This window comes from Falco peregrinus, chromosome 3, assembly GCF_023634155.1.
Source record: "Falco peregrinus isolate bFalPer1 chromosome 3, bFalPer1.pri, whole genome shotgun sequence".
In the NCBI taxonomy this organism is placed as follows: domain Eukaryota; kingdom Metazoa; phylum Chordata; class Aves; order Falconiformes; family Falconidae; genus Falco; species Falco peregrinus.
Genome location: NC_073723.1, coordinates 18,951,664 through 18,975,952, shown reverse-complemented (window position 1 = coordinate 18,975,952; position 24,289 = coordinate 18,951,664). Strand labels below are relative to the sequence as shown.

The 24,289-nt window shown below is 37.2% G+C and overlaps 1 protein-coding gene across 1 annotated transcript in view; it reads left to right on the top strand.

Annotated features, from left to right (window-relative positions):
• The window catches only part of FAM91A1 (family with sequence similarity 91 member A1), a 29,050-nt gene extending 5,052 nt beyond the window's left edge, over positions 1-23,998 (top strand). The window contains exons 5-24 of the mRNA XM_055799562.1: positions 917-984; positions 2,244-2,357; positions 3,385-3,475; positions 5,701-5,763; positions 6,828-6,934; positions 8,184-8,222; positions 8,328-8,440; positions 9,376-9,494; positions 9,896-10,008; positions 10,205-10,291; positions 11,049-11,181; positions 11,865-12,013; positions 12,474-12,608; positions 14,705-14,818; positions 15,762-15,834; positions 17,138-17,287; positions 17,791-17,898; positions 18,187-18,310; positions 19,367-19,436; positions 20,850-23,998. Coding sequence (XP_055655537.1) covers positions 917-984; positions 2,244-2,357; positions 3,385-3,475; positions 5,701-5,763; positions 6,828-6,934; positions 8,184-8,222; positions 8,328-8,440; positions 9,376-9,494; positions 9,896-10,008; positions 10,205-10,291; positions 11,049-11,181; positions 11,865-12,013; positions 12,474-12,608; positions 14,705-14,818; positions 15,762-15,834; positions 17,138-17,287; positions 17,791-17,898; positions 18,187-18,310; positions 19,367-19,436; positions 20,850-21,026 — 2,147 coding nt within the window. The 3' untranslated portion in view covers positions 21,027-23,998. The remainder of the gene's footprint in view (positions 1-916; positions 985-2,243; positions 2,358-3,384; positions 3,476-5,700; positions 5,764-6,827; positions 6,935-8,183; positions 8,223-8,327; positions 8,441-9,375; positions 9,495-9,895; positions 10,009-10,204; positions 10,292-11,048; positions 11,182-11,864; positions 12,014-12,473; positions 12,609-14,704; positions 14,819-15,761; positions 15,835-17,137; positions 17,288-17,790; positions 17,899-18,186; positions 18,311-19,366; positions 19,437-20,849) is intronic.
• Positions 23,999-24,289: the final 291 nt, after the last annotated feature.

Sequence of the window (24,289 nt, the reverse complement as noted above, 5' to 3'; positions counted from 1 at the left end):
TGGTGCTAATTTGCCTCTATGTAATGTTCACACTGGGGAAACATATAAGGCAAAACCTTTTTTCCTCAGCTCCATGTAGCTTGTTGGAAATCTAGTGATAGGAGTATGAAGAAAGGAAAGGCTTCTGTGTTTGAGTGGCTCTTTGCATTTGGTTATTTTTCCATAACAGTTCTGTTACTTTAGCAGCAGCTGCCAGTCAGTGACTGTGGTATAATTAAGTTAAACATCTTTATTAACATTTTTTGATAAAAACTGGTGTGGAACTACAAAGCTGGAGTTAAAACTGAGACAGAATATGGGTTAAAACTAATGAGTGGTTTTCCAGTATCTGTTCACAGTTCCTTAATGGTTGAAGGCTAGAGATTATAGAATTAAATTTTGATTCAGTTTAGCTCAACTGCATCTTAATCATCTTCCTTAGAGGCTTAGGTGGCCTTTTTTGCTCTAATTCTTAGTTTGAAGTTCTAATCCAGTGTGTAGTGTGGGCTTAGTTTTTATTCCTCCTAACTTCTGACCAAAATCTGGTACAACTTTAGTCCTGTTTATTTGAAGCAGTTATTACCTGTTGATGTGAGTGTAGGAGAGAAAGGGCTTGGATTATTCCCATATCACTCAAGTCACAGGGTAGAAGGGATTTTTTTTAACCTGTACAGAGTAAATGAATGGGGATGGCTTCTGGTTTTAGATGCACGCAGTTCGAATGGGGATGGCTTCTGGTTTTAGATGCACGCAGTTCTCTGTCAAATTCTGTTTGAACTGAATTTAGCTCCTATAAATATCCTTTTTTTTTTTTTTTTTGGAAGAAACAGTAATTAAAAATAGTATTATAGAAATAGGTGTGATTCTTTGAGGAATGTTTTATGTACCTTCAGCTTAAGACTGTCTTAAGAGAAATAAAATCTTATTTATTTTTTAGGTCTAAGACTTCTTGGTATAGGAAGAAACCAGTATATAGATCTAATGAACCAATGTAGGTCTTCAAAGGTAAGTTTGTCTTTAATTTTCCCTCCTCTTTCCTTCATCTTTCCCAGTGCCGTGCTGTGTGTCCGTCCCCGTCCCCCCCTTATTTCATAGAAAATGAAGATCAGAATAATTTCATGGGCCTGGTTAGTTTAATAGTGTGACTACCTGACTGTGACATAATGTATTTCTGATTATATTGTCTTTCCTGAAGTTAATGCAAGAGCTCTTTAATTTAAAATCAAAGTATACTAAAGAAAAAGATATTCAGTGCTATATTTTTGGTTTGGATTTTTTTAAATTCTTATATTTTCAGAGCTATATTTACTTGTGACATCAGATAACTAATGTCTTCTGGCCACTGTAAACATGGAATAATGATACTGGTTCTGGAAGAATTATTGCATGTTTCTGTGGGTGGGCTTTATTCTAGGATAGCCCTCCCATCTAGGTATAAATTTTTATAATACATATGTTTTCCTCTAAGACAATGGTAATAAAGATGAACAGGTGTCCTTGCACATGAACAGCACCTGTGGAAAACATTGTAATGACTGTCGATAGAAGTAGGCCCTTTAGTTCACAAAAGTTCTTTTCTTCAGGAAACTTGTAAGTGCTCTTACAGTAGGTTCACAGTGCTCTTTCAACCAAAAGTGCGCTTACCAAAATGTGAAGCTGATAGTGAACCAAAAAGTAATGGCTACACATGGAAGAGAAGATATTTAGGTCTATAAATAAACAGTATCATCCAGTTTTTCTTTCTTGGACTGACATTCAGTGTACTTTTTAAGAACCATGCTTATTGAGAATGTGGGGTACTTTGTCTTTTAAAGTGAATAAAATTGTTCATAAAATGTTTTTTTTTTTTTTAAGATCACTGAATTCCTTTAAAATACCCAATTTGTATACTTTGTTTGCTGTGCTTTTACCTGTTCACATCAGGAAAACGTCCTAAATAGTTTAAATGTGGACTTGATCCTAATGTGTTCGAATAGTGTGGTTTTTAATTAGTGACATGTACAGTACAGATGAAAATATGGGTTTATGTGAAGACTTAACAGTATCAGATGTAAATAATTTTTTCCTTCTTAATTTCATGTGATTTAAGAGAGGAGGGAAACTTAGTAAATGACAAGGCTAGCAGTATTTGTGTATGTCCAGCCTGTGAATATAATGTACTTAAAAATGGATGTTTATAAACATCCATTTTTATAAAGGTAAATGGCTGTCTGCAGATGTGACGTGCTCTTTATTACTATCTCAAATGGGCTGTACCACTGCAGAAATTTTTCAGAAGGAAAACTGCTCATGATCTGTTACCTGTGAAACCCGTGGAGATTGCTATAGAGGCATGGTGGGTTGTGCAGTCTGGCTACATCACTGAGGATGACATCAAGGTATTGTAGTATGGGTTGCTTCTCTAATTTTAGTTGAATACTGATAGTCCCTGAAAGCAGGGGCTTCCTTTATTCTACATAAAGATTATGTTGCAGGTTTATAAGTACTCTGTAATGGAAATTGTGATGTTTTCTTTGTTGACATATTCTGCCCTCTCCCTTCTTTGTACTTTCTACATTATGTACAGTGCTGAGGTAGTTTTGTGTCAACTATCTGTGGTAACTGATACGATAATGTGCTTTGAAGGAAATAAAGAACAAAATAAGTTTTCTTAAATTTCATATTTAATCTCAGAGAGCTCAGTTTTGACTGAACCTTCACCTTGAGTATAATTCGAATCTGAATGCCAGTGGACTTTGAGAGAGATATGTATATATATATATGTTTTCATTGTTTCTGCTCCTTGTGTCTCCTTCTTGGTTTTTTTTTTTTCATTGTTTGCACATGAAGAACATGTGAGCTGCCTTAATGTTTCATCCTCATTCTACTTCCATTCTCACAGTTTCTTTTCACAGTCATTTGATCTGGATTTAGTTCCTTCTCTGGAAGTCTTTTGTTTAGATTGAAACATATTTAAAGCAGCAATGGAATCTTTTTTGGAATATCTTGGCAGTAGCCCCTTAAAGTCTGACATCTGATCAGCTCAGAGTAGTTGACCTGATGCATATTGATATTGTAATGGACCCCTTTCTAGAACGGTTCCAATTGTGTGGCTGAATGCTTAGTTTGGAAGCTTTAAAGAGCAAACCTATTACACTGTGGACTTCACTTGCCAAATACCTGTGCAATTAAGTACTGTTCCTGGAGCGTGCGTAATTTTGTATGAGGACAAGAGTAAAAAAATGTTAAGACTTTAACAGGAACTGCAGTGAATTCTTCAGTGCACATAGTTTAAGAACTTGCATTACTTCCTATATTCTTATATTACTTATGACTGATTTGAGGCTGAAATTTTTGGCATTTTTTCAGTGGTATTAAGTTACATACACTCATTTCTACAAGATTAACATGATTTCTTTTACCTAGATTTGTACTACATCGGAGAAGTCTGCTATTGATAAGATCATTGATTCAGGTCCTCAGCTTGCTGGTTCATTAGACTTCAATGTAGTTCACAGTAAGTTTTTAATGATACTTCTCTTCTGTTTGTAGATTTTGCTTAGTAAGTTCTGAGGGTACTGCCTGAAAACTGGCAATAAAAGGGGATGCAGGCAGCTGAAGCATAAGAGGAGGTGGAGGAAAATACTCAAGAGCTTGTACAGGCTGCAGTCCAGATCTTGTAACTGTTTAACAGTGAGCCGCGAGCAGCTGTTGTTCTGTTGTTGTTTGATTCAACAAATTCTTTCATTAGAAGCTATCACTAAAGATTGTGGGGGAAGGGTATGTAGATGAGGACAAGAGAAACTAAAATTAAAAATGTCAGAGTTAGTAATCCTGGGTGGTAAAACTTCACTTCTTGCTTTTCAGAGAAGAGTTGTGATTTTTTTTTTTTTTTTACTGTTTGAAGACCATAAAATGGGGCTTAAATCTAAGAGTGTGTCGTATTTCTCAAAGGTCTGCAGCTGTTACTGAAAAGTGATGTCTCCCCCCATTTCAGTGTAACAAGTATTAGATATACACAAGTCATATTAGGCAAGGAAGTACATGATGACCGACAGACTCCTCCTTGAGAAGTCTGTCTGTAAATGCTTGGCTTATTACAAGCAACGGAACCTGTGCACTGTAGTTTTCTTAAGAAATTGAGTCAGAACAAAACAAAAGTGAAGCAGGTGAAATTCAAGCTGTGGAGTGGGTCTGAATCAGTATAGGGCTTAAGAAAATTTGAATTCTGAAAATGCTTCATAGTTATTCTCTATACATGGCCTGGTGTTGCTTCTGGAGAGGGTTACAGCTCAGGTTTAGTAGGTTTAGGAGGATGTAATGTAACTTTCTACGTTAATTCATGGGTAGAAAAAGAATGTATGGAAATTTAATGTAATGGACTGCCAGTAGGATGGGATTTTATGGGGAAAGAGGACTGTTTAGTCCAAACTGCGATGTCATCAATACATTTCAGGTACGGTAAATAAAGAAGTATGAGAACTGAATCTGAAGGAGAGACAGTGAAAAGCACCATTAGCATGTTGATGGCTCGTAATGTCATCCTGATCCATCAAAGCCGATTTGCTGATACACTCAGCTGTGCAAACTCATGTGTGTGTCACTGCCCATGTTGAACAGCCGTTGTATCAGCATGAATTCAGGCTAGTTACCTGCATTAAACGAACATTTTATTTCAGATCTGATTCGGGGTGGTAATTTTTCTAGTTATACTATAATATATACATACATGCTATAGCTGGGCTGAGCGATGTTTGGGAAACATCCTGACAATTTTACTTCAGGTGTTTAGCTCTTCACCTGAGGGCGGTTGGTACACGTGCCCTGCACTGTAATGAATATGGTGTAGATGGGAGTGATCTTGGGTAAGAAAGGAACCGCAGAGAATAAATTTTCTTATTTTATACAGTGTAGTTTAGCTTTATGCTTTACTGTTATGGTATAGCTGTTACAAACCTTAAACTCTAGAGATAAGCATGCTGAAATGTTTTGCGCTTCCTTAAAAACTTCTCCCAGGCCTATCTACTCTTCAGAACTCTGCTGATATGCTTAGTGCTCGAATCAATCTCATGTGGAGAAAGTGTAATTTAAAAATCTACCATATTATTGTCCTTATTGTATGTGATGTCCATCTGTATCTGCTGCAGCTTTGCTGATGACTTGTGCTGAAGTGCCCCAGAATTTATTTTTGCAGTTGTATAAAAAAAGACTTTTCTGTGAAGATGTGTGGGAAGGATGTCTGAGAACCATCAGAACTGATGTGATTTAGTTTGTATCCTTGCTACGAAGTGTGCAAGTTCCAGCCTGAGTTAGGGGAGAACCAAAATGTAGCCAGCATCCTCAGCTGACAAAACTAATTCAGGATTAAAAAAAAAAAAATGCACTTCCTGACAGTACAGTGATGATGGTGAAAACTAAATTAACGTTTAGGCAGAAAAACACTCCTCTCTGTCAGATGTAGCTGCTTCGATTGGTGGTTGTTCTGCTCTGCTGTCCTGAAAGTAGCTGTAGAGCTCCAAGTGTACTGCATTAGACTGCAAGTAAAGAACTCTGGTTTAGGGTGACACCTGTTTAATATTGTGTGTGGTTTATTGATCCATGCATTGCAAAGTAATATTCTGTGTTGGAGGCTATCAGGAAAAACCTTGAATTCTGCATTGGCTGATGGGGAAGTTTACTTAGTGTATCATTAATAGTCTGGAAAATGCTTTTCTCTGAAACGATGTGCTTTTATTTATGAAGGTTTGTATAACAAAGGATTTATTTACCTTGATGTACCAATATGTGATGACAGCTGTATAGCAGGTAAGTAAATCTGTAATGGTATTATACCTATGTTTTCTTGGCTTCATTTCAGTTATCCTGTAGTTCTCTGCCTTGGAAGCTGTGCATGAGTTTGCTTCAACAAAGCATTTGAGCTATAATTTTTTTTCCTAAATGTTTTAAACTCTGTCAAACTGTTGTTTTTATTGTGTATAGTATTCACTTCAACTTGAATTCTGAGATTTTAATCCATATTTGGGCAGATAAGATTCTGTAAAAGAGTTATGGCATGAATTAATAATTACCCTCCTATATACATCTGTAATGAAAAGGGAGAATAGCATAGAGAAACATAGTTGCCTTACCAAAAGGCCATGGGTTTTTTTTACTCCTATTTTCTATACAGATGCAACATTTTTATAGATGCTGAATTCATCCTTCATGATCTTGTCACCTCAATTATAGACATGCACTGTGTCTGGGGACTGTGTAGGCGCTTAAACTAGCACAGCGTACGGCTGCCCTTTGAACAACTCATTATGTTATGCTAGGTCTTGGGGGTGTTGGAATGCCATATTATCTGTAAAGATTTAAATTGTTTAGAACTTGGTCATGCAGAAGTACCTGTCATTGCTGTAGTGTAGAGATCAGTTAAGGAAAAGTCCTCTAAATACAAGAGACTTCATGCTTATATAATACTTTGGGAATCTTAGCTTTGGAGTGTGGTGTGGGGTTGTTTTTTTGTATTTCATTCCAGTCAGAGCCATGATGTAATCTCCAGACACATTACAAAATCATTTTATGGGCTGCATGACTGGAAATTCTGTGGTGGATGAGCCAGCGACTGCAAGGCTATGATGTAAAAGTCAAGTGGCTTTAGTTTTTATAAGAAAACACATTGACAACCATAAATTTTCTTAGGGAGTGGGAGAATTTTAAATACCATGTATGCTATCTTTAGGCTCTTTGTGACTGGAAGAATCTTCAAACTTACAGGTACCATGAAAACTATATAAGTGTATATTTATTTTTCTGGTCTTATGCAGTTTCAGTTTAATTAAATAAGTTACCAGATTGTAATTTTGCAAGTAATTCTTCTTTTTTAGTACCACCACTTGAAGGTTTTGTGATGAACAGAGTGCAAGGTGATTACTTTGAAACACTCCTGTACAAGATATTTGTTTCGATAGATGAACACACTAATGTGGCAGAGGTAAGTAAAAATTACCTCCCTGTGTCAGGGAGGATAGGAATACTTGAAAGGGCTCAAAGCACACTGCTGAGAATACTCAAGGCAGAGATATGGATTGATACAAGTGATTTCATTTAGAAGTATTGCCAGGCTGAAGATCCAACGTGTTTCTTTTATCTTGAACATGACTTTTATAGTGCTTCAGGCTTGAAGAGTACCTTCAATTCAGTGAAAAATTCCATCAGCTGGAACAAATTTATTTAGGGTTGACTAACTTAAACTGTTTTATATGAGCTAGAACTGGAGAAACAGAATTTTCCTAGTGTGAAATAAAAAAAAAATAATTCTTTGGCATTGAAAACATGCAGAGTATTAGAAGACGCTCAATACGAGTTATGCATCTTGCTCAGCTTTATTAGTTTCTAACACTACTTATATAGAACCGATACACATGCATGTTCGTAAAGCAGAAATATAATTGGTTAGTAGTCTCTAAATGCGCGCGGTTCTCACACCCCTAATTATCATGACTAAAATAAGCATTCTACCCATGTAGCTAATTGTGTTGCCGTGCTTCAGCCTTGCAGTTTGTTACTCCCTGTTTTCCCATACCGGTCCCTATCTTTCTTGGCCCTGCACCTGCTTTCCCAGCAGCTGTATCTTGTTACAGCCACGGCCTGTTGGCACAACATAATTACTTGGTCTCAGGATTCAAGAATAGCTCAAGGCTACCTTTCTTGTTAACTTCAGCACAGCAACTTCAGTACAATTCTGATTACAGGCCTATTCTAATACCAGGCCTGGATTGTGCAGATCTTCAGAGATTCTAAGGCCATGCTTCTGCAGCCATTCTTCTGCAAGTATTGTCTTAAATAGGAATGTAACTTTTGCTAAGTATTTATCATTTTAATGAGAAATATGTTTTCATAAGGTCTTATTCTCAAAACTTTGTGAATAAGCACCTGAAAAATACCCATTAAATATATCCAGATTTGTTTTTCTCTTTGTATGGCTTTTGATATGCATGAGTAACCTAGAAATTACACAGTGGAAGATGACCTCGTATTTCTTTTGCATGCTTTCAAGTGGGACAGTTATGAAACTTTATCCCTTTTTTTTAATCACTTGTGGTGAACACAAAATTGCTTCTGCAAGTACAGGCTGGGTTTAAAAATAAAGAAAACCCATAAAAAGAAAGCCCATGAGTGGTGAATTACCCTGTATTGTTAATACTGTATTGTTAATTTTTTTATTTTTATTTTTATTTTAGCTTGCAAATGTCCTAGAGATTGACTTATCTTTAGTAAAGGTATGTGTGTATAATGCATCTGTTGAACTTGACGTGGAAAGTTCATTGTCTTGCAGCCTGGTTTCATATAACAGTTGCTTATTACATGTGTGTCTGTTTCTTCAGAATGCTGTGTCCATGTATTGTCGGTTAGGCTTTGCTCATAAAAAAGGCCAAGTAATAAACCTGGATAATCTTCATCCATCATGGAAGAATGTTCCTTCAGTAAACAGACTGAAGTAAGTGTCTTCATTCTTTCACAAGGCTTACTTTTCTCGTTGAAGAGAAAGCTTTGAACCAAAATCTGGTTGTAAAGCTATTGGTTGTTTTCTTTGACTTCTGAGGCAACAAATGTCACTTGGCTTTCTAATGTGTATAATAACAAGGATACTTGATCCTTTTTTTTTTTCTTTTTTTTCTTTCTTTCTTTAATCTGAGGATAAGGGGTGGTAATATAGCCTGTAAGTTCAATGTACTACTTTTGTTGCTGTTACTTAATGCTGGCTTTTTGACCTTTAAATGCCTAGTTGCTCACTTTTGAAGCAGAGAAGTGTATACTTGCTTTAAACTCCTAGGGCCAGAAATAACAGCTGTTACTGTGCTAGTACAGAGACAATGTCTCTTGGCACTGCTGTCAGTGAATACGTACATAAAATTTGCTTGCTTGGTATCAGGTACCATTGCAGTTCTTTCACTGACACCTATGTATGTCTATATCAAATCCTGGAAAAGTGATGTTAATACCAGTCAACAAAGGATTCTCCAAGTTGGAGTGCAAAGTTGCATTAATTAAGAGTTGTCATGTGTTCTTAGTTCAGTATCTATTAAGCCCTTTAAAATGACCACTGTGCCTGAGTTTTCTTTAATGTTTATTCAGACTGTGAGAAGAAAGTGAATTAGATTTTTTTTTTTTCCTTTGGACTCTTTGACAGCGGTGATTTGAATTTTCAGATCTCTTTTTCAAAATCTGGTATTTTCAAACCCCTAAATAAGCTCTTCTGCTGAAGCTAAAGCAGGACTCCGAGGGATGTCAAGCTTGACTGATTCAGGGCTTAGAAGTATTGAAAGGCATGTACTGGGTATGCCTGTGCATGGACTACTAGCACTGGAAGGCAGAGATACTTCTCTGGTGCTACAGTGACCAATAGATGTGGATTTTAATTCACATTAATAGGAGTACTTTGGACGCTCAAAAGATGCTGCTTTCATGGGACAGTGGGGAAAACAGAAGTCCTATACAGGAAGCTGGGTCATCAGCCACAGATACAGATACCAACAGCCAAGATGATCCAGGTTAGCACTAACAGTAAACTTTGATACATTAGGATCAATTACTTCTATATTTCTAGAGTGCCATAGGCTGTAGAGGGGTCTAGAAACAAGTAAAACACAGATTGTGTAGATCCTTTTTTCATATGGAACATACAGTGGGGGAGGTGGTGTCTATTCTTGGTTTAAAATTCTGTAGCCATATAGCTTTTCTTCTGAGGATGAGACTGACCTGTATTATGGATATCAATTGATGCAAAGATACGAGCTTCAATTGAGAAGTCAATCAATAGTTTAGTAGTGATAAGGGAATTCTGTTCCACTCAGTATGGCAATAACTAACTTTTTTCTGTATTTCTTCAACTTGATGAACTTATTGTAAAAGAAATAAAATGTGATCATGTATTTTCTTTTTGTTCTCTTAGCTGAAACAGCCAGTGTGAGCAGCCTGAATCTGTCTAGTGGACACACAAAGCGTATTGCCTTCCTGTTCGATTCTACTCTCACTGCCTTTTTAATGATGGGAAATCTTTCACCAGTATGTCAAAATTGTTCAATGTATTATGCCAAGAATAAATATGTAGAGCTTTAAAATACTTTGACTTCAATATAATATGGTTGTAATTATTAAAAAAAACCTTGTGTTACTTGTTAAAAAATGTTTTTGCTTAATAAAACTTTACTTACCCATTCCGTTCTCAAAGAATTAAGACAGTTTTGTTTTGTTACTCCAGAACTTGAAAAGTCATGCAGTCACTATGTTTGAAGTTGGGAAACTGTCGGATGAGAGTCTTGACAGCTTCTTGGTGGAGCTGGAAAAGGTAATCTGTTTGTTACATGTTTGATCAAATGCTTTTTCAGCACTTGGAAGTGTTTAAAGGGCCAGAAACACCCAGTATTTTCATTGTGTAAAACTGCTTATTTAGCAATACAACGATAAGAACAAGCACCTTATCATACTGAACCTGGTTCAGTTAAATGTTTCTTATTCACAGCATTTATTTCTGTAGTGACTTTCAGGTGCACACTGTGTATGCATATGAATGTGGTGAGTCTGGTGAGCAAAGTGAGTTCGTGAACTACATTTCCCTGAGTCTGTATGTCGACACACCTGCATTAGGGCTTGTTCAATAGAAATCACTTTCTTTTTAGTAAAGTATTAATATTTCTGAAAGTCTGCATGTCATTTTTGTAGGAAAATTTGACCATTATGTCTGGAATGCTTAACCTATCCACCTTTTAAAGATAATTCTAGAAGGACAACTGTAGAATTTTGTAGGAGGACCACTGGCAATTGCTGTATCGTTGTATACCAGTCAGCATGACTGGACATTTAAATCCTTTAACCTAAAGACTGTGTCATAGTTCTGATTTATAGATGTTGTATTTGTGTACTTTTTGACTGTTTGACTAGCATGGCCAAAACTCAATTTTTATTTAACAGCCTCTGCATATGAGCGGCAGGGTTGTTACTCAATTATGAAACTTTAAAATGCCGATTTGTTAATCTTTCCTTTTATGTAATTGTTGCTTGTGGAAACTACCTGCCACTTGTATGCATTTATGTTTGTTTTTTAGGTTCAAAGCACAGGTGAAGGGGAGGCACAGCGGTACTTTGATCATGCGCTTACGCTGAGAAACACAATACTGTTTTTGCGGCATAATAAAGATCTGGGGGCACAAGCTGTACAGCCTGATCAACCTAATAATGGTACTGTGAATACTCTTGAGGAAATCCTTCTAAGTTTGTTTACTTACCTGCTGTGGGCTCAGTTTTCTGATTAAGCTGTTAGTTCAGAAAGCAATTGTTTCCTACTTGTTTAAAAATAGTTTGAAGCCAAAACATCACTTTTCCATCATCCTTTGAGCCTGCATTACTGGCTTTGCCTGTTGAATGACAGATCTGGTTGCCAAAGCTTGGACTTAACATCCAAAGCAATAGATTAAAGCATAATGAAGGCAGGACAAGCTGAACTTGAGGAAGAGATTGGTTTCAAATCTTGTGCTTCTGAAGGCCATATAAAGGAGTCATTGTTTACTCAGAGTTGCTCTGTCAAATGAAACATTTTTCAAGTGGTGAAAGGGAGTGTATTCTTCTAATGGGGGTAGATATTTTTTTTAGATGTTTCTTACTTCCTCAGTATCTCTGCTTATTTCCTGGGCTCAGTTAGTTGGTGAGAAGCAAGCTGTAGTTCTGCCAGACAACCCTGTATGAATGAAACTGCTAAAGTTATGTACAGTTTTATTAAAATTCACCCCAATAATTCAAAACTTAATTGTGGAAAATGTTGTATTTCATGACTTAGCAGGGGAGAATGGAAAATCTGAAATAATATCTTGGGTTGTGTGTTCAATCCTAAGTGATAATTTAAGAATCTTACACTTTCCACATAGGGTTTCCATTGGACCTCTTACGATGTGAGAGTTTGCTCGGCTTGGATCCAGCTACGTGCAGCAGAGTTCTCAACAAAAATTATACTCTGCTGGTTTCCATGGCACCACTTACCAATGAAATTCGACCTATTAGCAGCTGTACACCCCAGGTGAAAAAAATACGGGGGGTTTCCTCCCCAGTATCTAGTAATGTGGTATCATAACAGCTTTGTTTTGGATACATCTGTGAGATGTCCCTTTCAAAGTAACCCAAGTACTGGCATGTAGAATAGTATAGCAATTAATCTAAAAGTGTTTAGTGAGGGGAAAACTCAAGTATTCACATTTGTTTTATTTATTTACCTGTTCAATTTACCTGTTCAGGTAGAGTCAATGACAGATACTTTGTTCTTGAATTTGTAGTCATAGAAAATACTATCACCTTTCTGTAAAGTCTTGCAATACTGGACTAAATACCTAGAATATTAGTAGCAGAGTAATACATTTGAACTCCTGTGCTGCAAAACTAGATTTATATTTCTTTAAAACTGTTGATTCATAAATGATAGCTGTACGTAAAACAGTTGCAATGTTGAGTTCTTCCTAATTTCTTGAATAACCTCTCTTCAGCATATTGGACCTGCAATACCAGAAGTCAGTTCAGTTTGGTTCAAACTGTATATTTACCATATAACTGGACAAGGACCACCTTCTCTGTTGCTCTCTAAAGGAACACGTCTTCGAAAACTTCCAGACATTTTTCAGGTATGGTATTCATGGATTTATTTTTCCTCCCTTCTCCAAATGTTTTAAAGATACTCTGTACACTATTTAGGGATGGCAGTTATGTCTCCTTGTCACAATGTCACTCCAGTGTATTTATGCCACCCCTTTCAATTTTAATGTAAAATATGCTACTGCAGTCATTGTGAATTTAAGTTTATGAGCCTATCCCTAGAGTGTGTTACAAAGATGTAGAAGACCTATATCAAAAGATAAAAACCTAGCATATTGTGCTTTTTCTAGTATCATGCGAGATAGGACATCTCTGCATATATCTTTCCCTGGTTTAGAAGATGGCTAAGATGATCGCTTTCAGTTTGGCCACTGTAGAAATCTGTGATGGAGGCTTTGAAGTTCTAGGCTGTAATTATCCCATCAGTTTAAATGACGGAATAATAAAGATTGCACTAGGTTAGACAAAAGGCCTTCCTAGCCCAGTAGCCTGTATCTAGCAGTGGCTGGAAGTAGGAGGAACAAACTCAGCATGCAATACTTCTTAAGACCTTTCCAGCCCTCGGCAATGTTCTGGTCTGGAACTTCCTGATATTGCTGTATGTGATATTGCGTATATAGACGTTGTGACTGGAATTCTTGTCTCTGCAGTGATCTGTTGCTCTCCTGAATTCCTTCTAGCCTTGAATCCACCTAACTTCTTCACATCCATACAGTGCTTTGGCAAGGAGTCCTGCAAAACAGTGCAGGTGATAAAAGCATGCCTGAAAGACTTCAGATGCTGCCTTCTCCCATTCTGTCACTTGAGATGCTAATAAGGACAGATGTGCCGCAAAGGAGTACTGTTAGGTGTGTGTATGCTAGGCAACCCTAGGTAGAAGTGGCCATGGCAACTTCTAAACTTGCCTGAACCAAAAATCATTGTACCTATTGACTTTGATTTGAAATACTGCAGATGCTTAGTAGTGTTTAGGTCTTGCTGCTCACAGCGGAATTAATAAAATAATATTGTTCAAATTCATAATTGTAGAGAGGCCTCTACAGTTTGCATCTCATCGCTCTTGAGTAGATGCTTGAGGAGCTAAATATATTAGAACAGTAAGGAGACCTTCAGAGAGAGATGTGCATTCTTTGGGGTACCTACATCAGCAATCGTCTCTGGCTCTAGGATTTGTAGATGTATTTTCCATTCCTCAAACCTCTTTCATGTGCCCCTTCCCTTTCCAATTTCAAAAATTTGGTAGATTTCGATTTCTAAGACTTACTTTAAGACAACATAGGATTAAGTGAATCAAGGCTTCTAGAGCAGAAGGCATTTTGTAAGGCTGTGGGTGATGAGCTTGATTCAAACCTTAGTCTGTCATTAGCCTAAACTACCAGTAAATGTATGGATTGTGCACTTTTACTAGTAAAAGGCATTGAGTCTGTAGCCTTGGAAAAGTTCAATACGGATTGAATCTCAGTGTGCTGATAGGTTAGGCTGTCTTGTACTAAATGATCTCACGTTCTGCAGTGTCACAAACTTGCTGGAGCTTTTTTCCTCTGCATGTATATGTGAATGCTTCTCTCCTGCTACTGTTTTGCAGCTTCTTCCTTAGGGAACTGTCAAGATATTTCTAGAAATCTTATGAAGGTTCAGGGGAATTCAGTCTTGAAAACTGAGAAACTAGGAAATTATTTCCTAGTCAGTGTTCTTGTTTTCCTGTCTCTCCCCCTTGGATAGGTATTTTGGGGACTGTTATATCTTTGTTTCTCTGGTGGTTTTATTTTATCCAGTTTATATTTTGCTTTCAATTTTATGCAGGTTTATTTTCATCTCCTACTTGCTGGGAGGCTGCTGTGATGGCTAGATAGCTCTACAGGAATCGATGACAGATACCTCCTGTTCAAAATAGCATCTTAACTTTGAGATTGGCAAACTTCTGTCTTTACCAGGAGTATGAACATGAGTTTGAGAGAGATGAGAACATGAGTATCCTTGGTACAGAGAATAACACTGTAGAGTTGTAGTTAGCTGTTGTGACTTCGTGATTGTAACAATATGCTCATGCCTAACTCTAGTATTTCACTTTATGTGCTTGGATAGTCCATTACTACTGTAAATATTCTTAATTTCTCTCTTCTAGGGTTATGATCGCTTACTAATAACGTCTTGGGGTCACGACCCAGGAGTAGTTCCTACTTCAAATGTGCTCACAATGTTGAATGATGCTTTAACGCATTCTGCTGTTCTAATCCAGGTACAGTGTGCTCTGTATAAATAATGAAAACACAGAATTTTTTTGAGTTAAGCTGCTACATGGTAGAGAACACTAACAATGTAGGAGAGCTACACTTTTGCCAAGAGCTGAAAAATGTTTAACTTCCCTAGCCAATGCTGCTATGATTCACCGTGGTTAAGGCATGGGTTTTGAACTGAATGCCTATTACGTATGCATTATTGTATTACAGGCAGATGTAATAGAGTTTTGCTAGCTAAAAATGAGGTGTGGATTTATGAGAGTAGGGATATAGGAAACTGGAATGAAAGTGAAAAGCCCACAAGCTTTTTAGACAGCGGTAGTGTAAAGCAACAGGGAGTAGAAACTGTATTCAAGAAATGGACTTTTTTTGGGGTGCTTGGTATTTAGCTCTTACAGTAAAGTATGAGCAAAACATGTTTTTTATCACAAACAGCAGAAACAGAGTGGGTTTTTCTATTTGAGAGAAGTAAAATAGCTTCTTCTGTTTCTTCTGTTCAGCTGAACTCTCAGAATGAGTCGTTCAAATAAATAGATATTTAGTATTGTAACAAACATAGTTACACATTCTCAAAGGACCACTTGTGACAGCCTTGACTGCTCAAAAATGTTCTGTACTTAAGGGTGGAAGCTCTGTTTTGCTTCAGGAGCGCTCAGTGAATAGAAAATCAGTTTATAACCAATAATTGGAGAAAAAATCGCTCCTCTTCACTGAAGCTGAACTTTTTTGCGTTCACTCACATACATTTAGGGGGAAGGGTGGGGTATTTTATTAAATTACTTATTTCAGCTTAGTAGGAACTTTAATGTATAAATATCTTGATCTTATTTGTTTCATCACCTTGACTGGTACTCCTTAAAAGGAAGCACAAGTAGGACTAAGCTAAGCTGATGAGTATATATTTTTTTTTTTTTGTTCCTAATTTAATTACTTGATGTTCAGGGGCATGGCATGCATGGAATGGGAGAAACAATGCACATACCTTTCCCATTTGATGAAGCTGAGCAGCAGGGAGGTAACTGATTGTCTTTAACATAATCTTTATACCACCATTTTTAACTCTCTTGCACGTTACCTTGTGCAGTAAGGTTGCAATAAACCTTTTGATACAAATTTTCTTGGACTTACAAGTCAAGTTAGATGAGAAGATTTAAAGAATACTTAAAGGGTTGACAGGTCTGTTCTGAGCTTAGAGATAAAGTCTTCTGCTTTCTATCTTCTCTCTCCTAATTGGAATGTGTTTTCTGGCCTCTTCTTTCCTAGCACAGATGTAAAGTAGTAACTTCCACAAACACATCTGGATCTTTCTTTGTGTGTACTTGCTTATTAACTAGCAAATATTTAATATATTTAACAGCATAAATAAATCTTCTGTATGTTCTATTCAGCATCTCTTAACTGTAAGACAGGTGAGATGAAAACTGAACAAACTTATCTTGATTAGTAGCACTAGGAACTATTACGGAGGCTTTTTCCCCCAGGAAGAGCTTTGCTAGCAAAATCTCCTATTCCTTCAAAGTCTGCCTAGCTCAACTGATTTTGAAAGGCAGGAATTAACGTGTTCTGAAATACGCCTTGATGAGTTAGGGCACAAGCTTTGCATAATTGAGACCATAACCTTCCCACCTGAGAGCTGCCATTAAAGTATGAATTTCCAGATATGAAATCTAAAATTACTTAAGCTACCACTTAGAAAAATCGGGGCCAACTAAAAGCAAAGCTAAACTTTCTAATTTAATTTTCACTAGGTTCAAAATGAGTTATTTTCAACAAAATGAGTTACGTTTGTTCACACTCTGAGATGTCTGTTTTCTTCCAACTTGACGCTAGGTGAAAAATCTTGAAGGCAGAATCTCTAAGTTCTAGCATGAGCAACTCAGTGTTGAAACTCATTGTTAATCTCTAATATTCTATTCTAATTCTTCAGAATTTCAGATATGTGGAACATGTATCTTGTATTGAATTTGCCATAAAAGACACTGGCACTGAAAGAGCTGGACATCTGATTCCTAGCTGAACCTTTCCATCTCTGCTGTCTGTATGTGTCTGTGTGTGTGAGAGAGATCATCTTCTGTTTGTATTTTTCTTTTTCCTTGGCTTTTTTACTGTACTATAAAATTCCAATTAGTGCTTGGTGTGGGAAGACTGTGATCACTTAGGTGTTACCCTAGATCTACCAATGTGATCACTAACATGGAGCATAACCAGAGAGAAAAATCCAGATAAAAAAAACTTAGCCTGGCCTAGAGATGAACTTACATGGTTATGGAGGAGGCTTCTTGTAAAATAATGTTGAGTATGTGTTGTTTTTCTACTAGACTTCTCTCGTGTGAACATGGGCATTCATGCGGCTTTAAAAATACTGAGAAGCAAAGTAGACTTGCAGCATTTTTGTGGCTATGTCACTATGTTGAATCCTTCAAGTCGGCACGCTAACAGAAAGCTGAGTGATGCTTCCGATGGGAGAGGTTGGTTACCAATAATTGTCTTTTTTGGCTATGTTCCCTTAATTTCAAATACAGTCATTTTAGCAGAGGTGAGCAAAGGATTAAATTCTTTGGTTTGAAACTCTAAAAATTATAATCCAACACAGATAGGAACCTATTTTGAGTGTAAATCTATTGGCAGTAGGCTTACTTCCTAATTCTTCTTTGTGACTAGATCAGAAATAGCAAATACAGACTGAAAAATCACTGGACTAACAGTCAACAGAAGAAAACCAAAATTTCAAAATATTAAAAGTAAATTATGTCATTTTTATATGCCAGAACTGAATCTTCTGTAAGTGTGCTGAAGATCCTGAAGTTACTCCAATTCTAAAATGAATTGGACCCTATGTTTCTCCATATCCCTTCCTCCAGTTTTCTAGCTGTAAGGTCTTTGGGCAAAGCTTGTGTCATGTTCCTTACATCAGGTGGTAACTAAACTTATATTCACCTACATGTTTATGTAAAAATTACTTTACCTTTAGGAGAGGCTGAACTAGCGTCAGGTTCTGATGTAAATGGGAGCACAGAATCATTTGAGATGGTAATAGAAGAAGCCCCAACGGATTCTGCAGTCAAGCAAAGCCTTGAAGGTAAAAACATGGCAAATGGCTTGTACTGAACATTTTCAGTCCACTGGGATACCTTGTTTTTAAGGATCTTAACACGTTGTTTGGTTGTCTGGGACAAGTGCAACACCAACTGTTCTTCCTCTTTAAAATCTGGAATCCCTTAAATCTTTGAGCAGTTCAGTAAATGAACTGTCTTAAAAAGTATGAACTGTCCAGTGGATCCTGCTCAGAGCTAACTGATTTCTGGGGTCAATATTTTTGCTTTGTCTCTTATTAAAATTTGGCTGTCCTTTGGTTTTCTTTCTGTAGTACCCACAACAGAACTGGAATGGGTTCCCCTGGAATTATGCTTTGGCATTCCTCTCTTCAGCTCCGAGTTGAATCAGAAGGTCTGCAGAAAAATTGCCACTCATGGATTATGTAGAAAAGAAAGGTGAGCTGTCATCTGTCAGCTACAGGCTTAACAGTTTGTATGTGTTATGTCCAGAGCTTCTGCAAAAAAACCCACCTACAACTCAATGCCTACTAAAGCAGAACTGGGCTCAGTTTCATGGAGTGCTTAATTCTAGCGTGTAAGGTGGTTGCTTTTTGGCTACCAGCTATAATGTGCAATGTAGTAGACTTTAGCTGTGGTAAATTTAAGATTAGGCTGGTTTTGTAGCTTCTGCGGAGAAAAAGTTAATTCTTTGTAGTAAACTGTTTATGAACAGATCAGGAAAAAAGTACATTTGGGTGCCTTCCTACTCATTTCCCCTTTTTAGCCTAGCGCAGGCTTTTTCTTTCTTCAGCCTGACTGTTTGGGGCAGGGCTTACTGGCAATGGTTTGATGTAAAATGTGTTTAGCTCTTGTGGAAATTTTCTTTGCTATTGGTATTTTATTTGCTGAGTTAGTCATGGCTTCCGATCAAGGTGTCTTCTGCTTTTTGTTTTTCATTATGAAAGATTACTCTTTCAACAATGGAATTTTTGGGTTTGTTTCTTTTGTGTTTTTTTTTTTTTTTTTTTTTTTTTTGTGTGTGTGTGGTTTGTTTTTGTTTTGTTTTTTTCCTGGGGCATGGTTCTGGAGACCAAAAGTAAGGCTGCCTGGAAACATGGCTTAAGGATTTTATTACAGTAGTTGACCTGTTTTTTAACAGTGTGTCGCTAATCTGCTTAAGTCATGTTACCAGACTGTGCTGCATAAGTATGAGACATAATAAAGTCTAATATATTAATTTCTTATGTAAAATAGCATTTTTCAATTGCAGTAATTTCACTTTAGTTAGTGTAAATGTCAGCTAAATGCTATTTTCCCTACCTAGACTCAAGAGCAGATGAGTGGAGCACCTCTTCAGTGATGACTATCAGGCTTTCTGTGTGAAACCTTTTAACTTTGTCACATGATGTTAGGTACTACTAGATTTACTTGTGAGCAAGTTACTATGGTGGTACTTTACTCGTAAAAATTTTTGCATCCTGGACAAAGCTTCTTCTCTTTTGTTTTTGGCAGCCTTCAAAAACTCTTACATTCCAGTAGAAAGCTGTCTCTTCAGGTCCTTAATTTTGTTCATTCATTTCAGGTAAGGAGCAGTAACCCAAATGTAAATCATTCTGATTGGTCTGTCATCCCTCTTTGCCTTTCTACTTGCCATTCTTGGGTGTATGGAAATATACGTGGTTTGTTTTATTTGCTTTTTCTTTGAATGGTAACTGTATTAAAAGCACTATCAACCTAAAATGCTGCTGGTAGCAAAAAGTGAGTACTTCCCTATCCCTTTTCTAATATTATTTGATACTTCTCTCAACTTCCGTGGTTGCATTGTGTAATTAGTTTCATTGTTTTTTTTATGGGGCTTGCACAGTACAGCAGAATTGTTCTTTGCTCCTCCAGTTGTAATGCAGCCTACTCTACTAGTTACTTGATTGATTCTTAGATATGTTAGGGAGATAATACTCCAAACCATGGATGTGCTAATCTTTTGAGATTATCTGCATCTGAAGTCCACTGTGTTCCCTTAGGAAAAAATAAAATACATGAACATGTGTTTCATACCAGTTACTTTTTGTATTTGTCCAAAGATCCTCCAGAACTTGGTGTTGAATGAGTATAGATATGTAAAACTGCATACTCTGGGAGGATTTTTTTAAGAGCATGGAGAGAGAATAGAATAGGGGTCTTGTGTATCAAGCAAGGAGCAGTGCCAGGTCTGTAGCCTTGTATAATTCTGCACGGAAGCGTATGTTAGCAAGGCATGTCCACATTTAACATGGAATCTTCTTAGCTGTGTATGACTTGTGATACTTTTCTCTAAAACCCTTATCTTTTCAGTAAGGTAAGGAACTTGTAGGTTACTTAACCAGGTAGCATTATGGGTGGTGTGATCCTGGAATTGCCTCCTTATGAGAATGGTGGAGATTCCCAGTAGGTCTGAAGCCTCAAAACCATTTGTCAGTCTCAAGTGACTCCTGTCCTAATCTCTTAGATGATCTCTCTGAGATACACTCTCCTTGATGATGATCATAGAGACGGGGAAAAAAGAAGGTGCTGAAGTGATTCTTAAGCTGAGGAAACCAAACTTCTGGGAAATAAAACTACTCAAAATACAATCAAGTCCGTGCCTTCAAATATGTATACCTCTTAGCACATTATGGGATAAATAGCAGTATGGTAGCTGTCCTGAAGACTTTATAGCTTTACATTCATTTTGCTAGGCCTTTCCTTCAATTTTAAGCCTTAGGCTTCCCTGAAGTTTTCTTTGAAGCCAAGTAATGCATGCACAGATGCAGCTGAGGCAGCTGTACGCTTATTTCATGCTTCCCTTTTGTTTATTCCGTTTTTACTTCCATAACCATTTGGTATTTATTGGGTTAAAGTAACACACTTCAGAAACACTAAGTGTATTTGCAATTTAGATTAGCCTGTCAAATTTAGCTGTTAAATCCTTCATTGTTTGTCTTGTTTTTAAGACACTATTTCTTCCTTTTGCTTTCAGGAAGGTATTTCAACACTGGATCAGCTCCATGATGCTGGTTCTTCCAGTTCACTTTTGCAGCCTATTTCTGCAGATATGGGTGTTCCACTTCCTGCCAAGAATCTCATGTTCAAAGAAGGTGTATTATCTGAATGGAACGGATGGGCCCCTTCCTCAGTTTTTTTCAGCCACACCTAAGGAACAGGCCAAATAGGGATTCTCATGCATTGATCACTAAATGCCTTTCTTCTATTATGGTTAATTCCTAGTGCCAACCACTAAGAAGTGTACTGCTGCTGCAGCATAACCCATGTAAAAGTAGTGTTATAAAAATGTGTCGTGTTGCAGTATTGGGGAAGTGCTTAAACAGTCTAGAACTTGTTACTCATTACTGCATATCTTGCTGCAACAGAGAGCTTTTTAGCTGTCAGCACTATTTTTATCTTGAGACAATCTTTCTTTTGTAACTAAACACGCCCTTTCTAGGCTTTCTGATGATTGTTAAATTTCTATGCTGTCACCACAAAATTGCAATAGTAGTTTTCTATGTTCGTTACTCAGACATAAATTCTGTTTAGTTTTGTACTGTATTACTGAAAGTCTTTCTGTATAAGGAAAGAGATTTGGCTCTTCCTCTGAAAGCTCAGTGATAACTATCTGTTTAAAAAAAAAAAGTATCATGGTGATATGGGGCATTAAGAATTGTTGAATTCTGTAGTTCAGCTTAACACTGGGGCCTTGACAAATCAGTATGATGGGAAGAGATTTGATGCTCACAGGAGGCTGAGTTAGTGCAGGCTCGAAGGCCTGCTGATGGTTTAAGGCCACTTTGAAGATGTGTGGTGCACTTTCATCTCTGACAGAATTTGATGAGGTGCAGAATTACGGAAGGGCTGGAGTGGTCAGCTCTGTTCGTGTGCTTCTTCATGATAACGGGTTCGTCTTGCTCTTTGTGTGAAACCAGGAGTGTCTGAGACTTGATCACACTGAGTTAGTACCTCATTGTTATTTGAAGCTGGTGATGATTGTTGTGGGAAAACTCCTTATGTCGTAAGTTGAGTTTAAGGTAGACAACTAGACCTGTCCTGTTGGTTAATGTTTGAAAGAAGAGGGCTCTTGATTTTTTCAGTCACTAGCAAAGGAAGACAACAGCAGGGTATGTATAGGCAGAGACTTCTCGGAATCTGTTTTCCTTGAGCCATTAGCTGCTGGTTATAACAAATATTAACAGTGAGCTGTTGCATCTAAAACCATGTTCTGGCTGTATTTATAGGGGATGATTTTTATGTAGCATGATTTCACTTTGTTTATATTAGGCATTAACAACTTCTTGCCAGCTTAAAAAAAAGTCTGTCCTGTTTAGCACACAAGGAGAACAAGAGATGTAGAATGTTAAGACTTTTAACCCAACTGTCTAAAGTACTCTGCCAGCTCTCTTTACTGGAACTGCCTTGTTTTAAAAAGTCATAATTAAAAATGAGACTTAACCATCCTGTCCTTGCTAGCCTACAATACGTAACGGACCAAGAATCTGTGGCACAGATGATGCTGGAAAACAGCAAGGAGAAAAATGGCACCATTTGGGTTTGTATCCTGTTCTGTACGACTAAGAAAAAACAGGACAGAACTTTGAAAAGGACAAATGTACCACGATAAGATAATGCAGTGGCTTCAGTTACAACTGTGAAAATTCCATTCTTTTTCCCTTTGCTTTATATACATTCCTAAAGTGTAAGTGTAGGACTTGCACTCTTAAGAAACAGAGTCTGTAGTACTTCAGTTTGTTCAGTGCTGCTTTCCTACGTCTGTTTTGGTTTTGTATTTTACCAACAGCAGCTGAACTTGCTATTCTGCATATGTTACAGGGTTAGATTCTCTATATAAGGTTAATCACTTAACACTACAGTGACTTTTGTACTGGACGTGCATACTCTCCGTAGCGTGTTTTAAGTTGCCTTATTTCCTTCAAAAGAAATTAAAGAGGAACTGAATGTCAATCTGCTAGAAATGGCAGAGGAAACATCTACTGTGAGAATTGTTGTGTGGAGATTAAGTCAATATCTAGCACTCTAGATGAGCTAAGCAGTAGGTGATGGCTTACACTTTCAGTACTGTAGATGTTACTTTAAGTGCTACAGTGAGCTGTAGTAGATGAGCTAGTTTGCTGTGTTGTATTGAATTTTGCCATGCACTATCTATACTGGTATGTTAAGTGATGATAGTGCGTTGTGTGGAAGTTTGAAATTGGATGAAAATTTCTTGTTCTCACTGCATATTCTTCGGTGTTACTAAGTGAAGGATACCCTTTGTTATTAGGTTGTCTAAAGTAGTTTCTAAATAAAAGTAGCCTGCTCCTCAGAGTTGTTTAATACCCATGAATCTTACAATGAAGAGTGAGAATTCCAGATATGTTGCGGTTTTTTCAAACTCAAGCTACTCTAATTTAGGTGCTTCAACACTAGTTTAGGGGCTTAAATGTTCAGGTCAGCATACCCGAGTTTACTGAATAGATTGCAACCAAAGAAGTCCATAAAATACCTGAAACTCGACTACAGATCCAGTGCTTGGGATGGTCCAGAGGCTTTATTCAAAGTATGGGACTTTTGTTTTAAATGTGGTGTAAAAAGATCTCAAAGATCTTCATACCAAAAGAATCTATTTTATATTGTATTGCAAATAAAGACAAATTAAATAAATTTCTTTTCTTCAGGTAGTTTTATTGACAGTGGGGAAAATCATATGCGTTACACACTGTAAAGCTGTTCTAAGTTTTTGTCTTCAGCAAGATGTTTTTTAAGTTGTGGAAGAGCTGTTGGCTTTGTGCTCTGGCACAACCCTAGTAATACTCAGTCTAGATGGATGTACCTGAAGATGTTCAGGAGCCACTAGAAAGCATGTTGTGTTGTGTTCAGGTTTTTTGATATGACTTATTATTTCACAGTTCTTTTTTTTCTTTTCCCTTGTTCTCAGTTTTTCCTTTGTTTTCTTGTTCAGTGTTCCAAATGGTTTGTATTTTGAAGATTTTAAAGTAGGGCTGTAACTGAATACAGTTGCGCTCTTCTAGTGTGACATTGTTAATATTATACATTGAATTGTACAAAGTCTGTGTTCAATTAAATTATTGGCACATGTAACAAATGTTTACAAATAAACTGGTGTAGGTCAAACCACGTGCAGAATCCTTCACATGCAGTAGTTTTCTTCCTGGACACAGCACTGAAATGTCACTCTCACTGTAGTGCTCAAGACTACCAAGTGTCATCAAAGTATCTTTTTCCCATGTGCATGCAGTTCTTCAGAAATGCAGTTTTATCAATGGAAACACCTTATTTTAGCATAGTTTTCCCCACACCATACGCTTAACCTCTAAGGAGAAGGGAAAGTACAAGAGGATGGTGTACAGCAATCTAAGCCTGTAGTGTTGGGTGTTTGAAGGCACTTGCACATGTGGGGTCTTACCC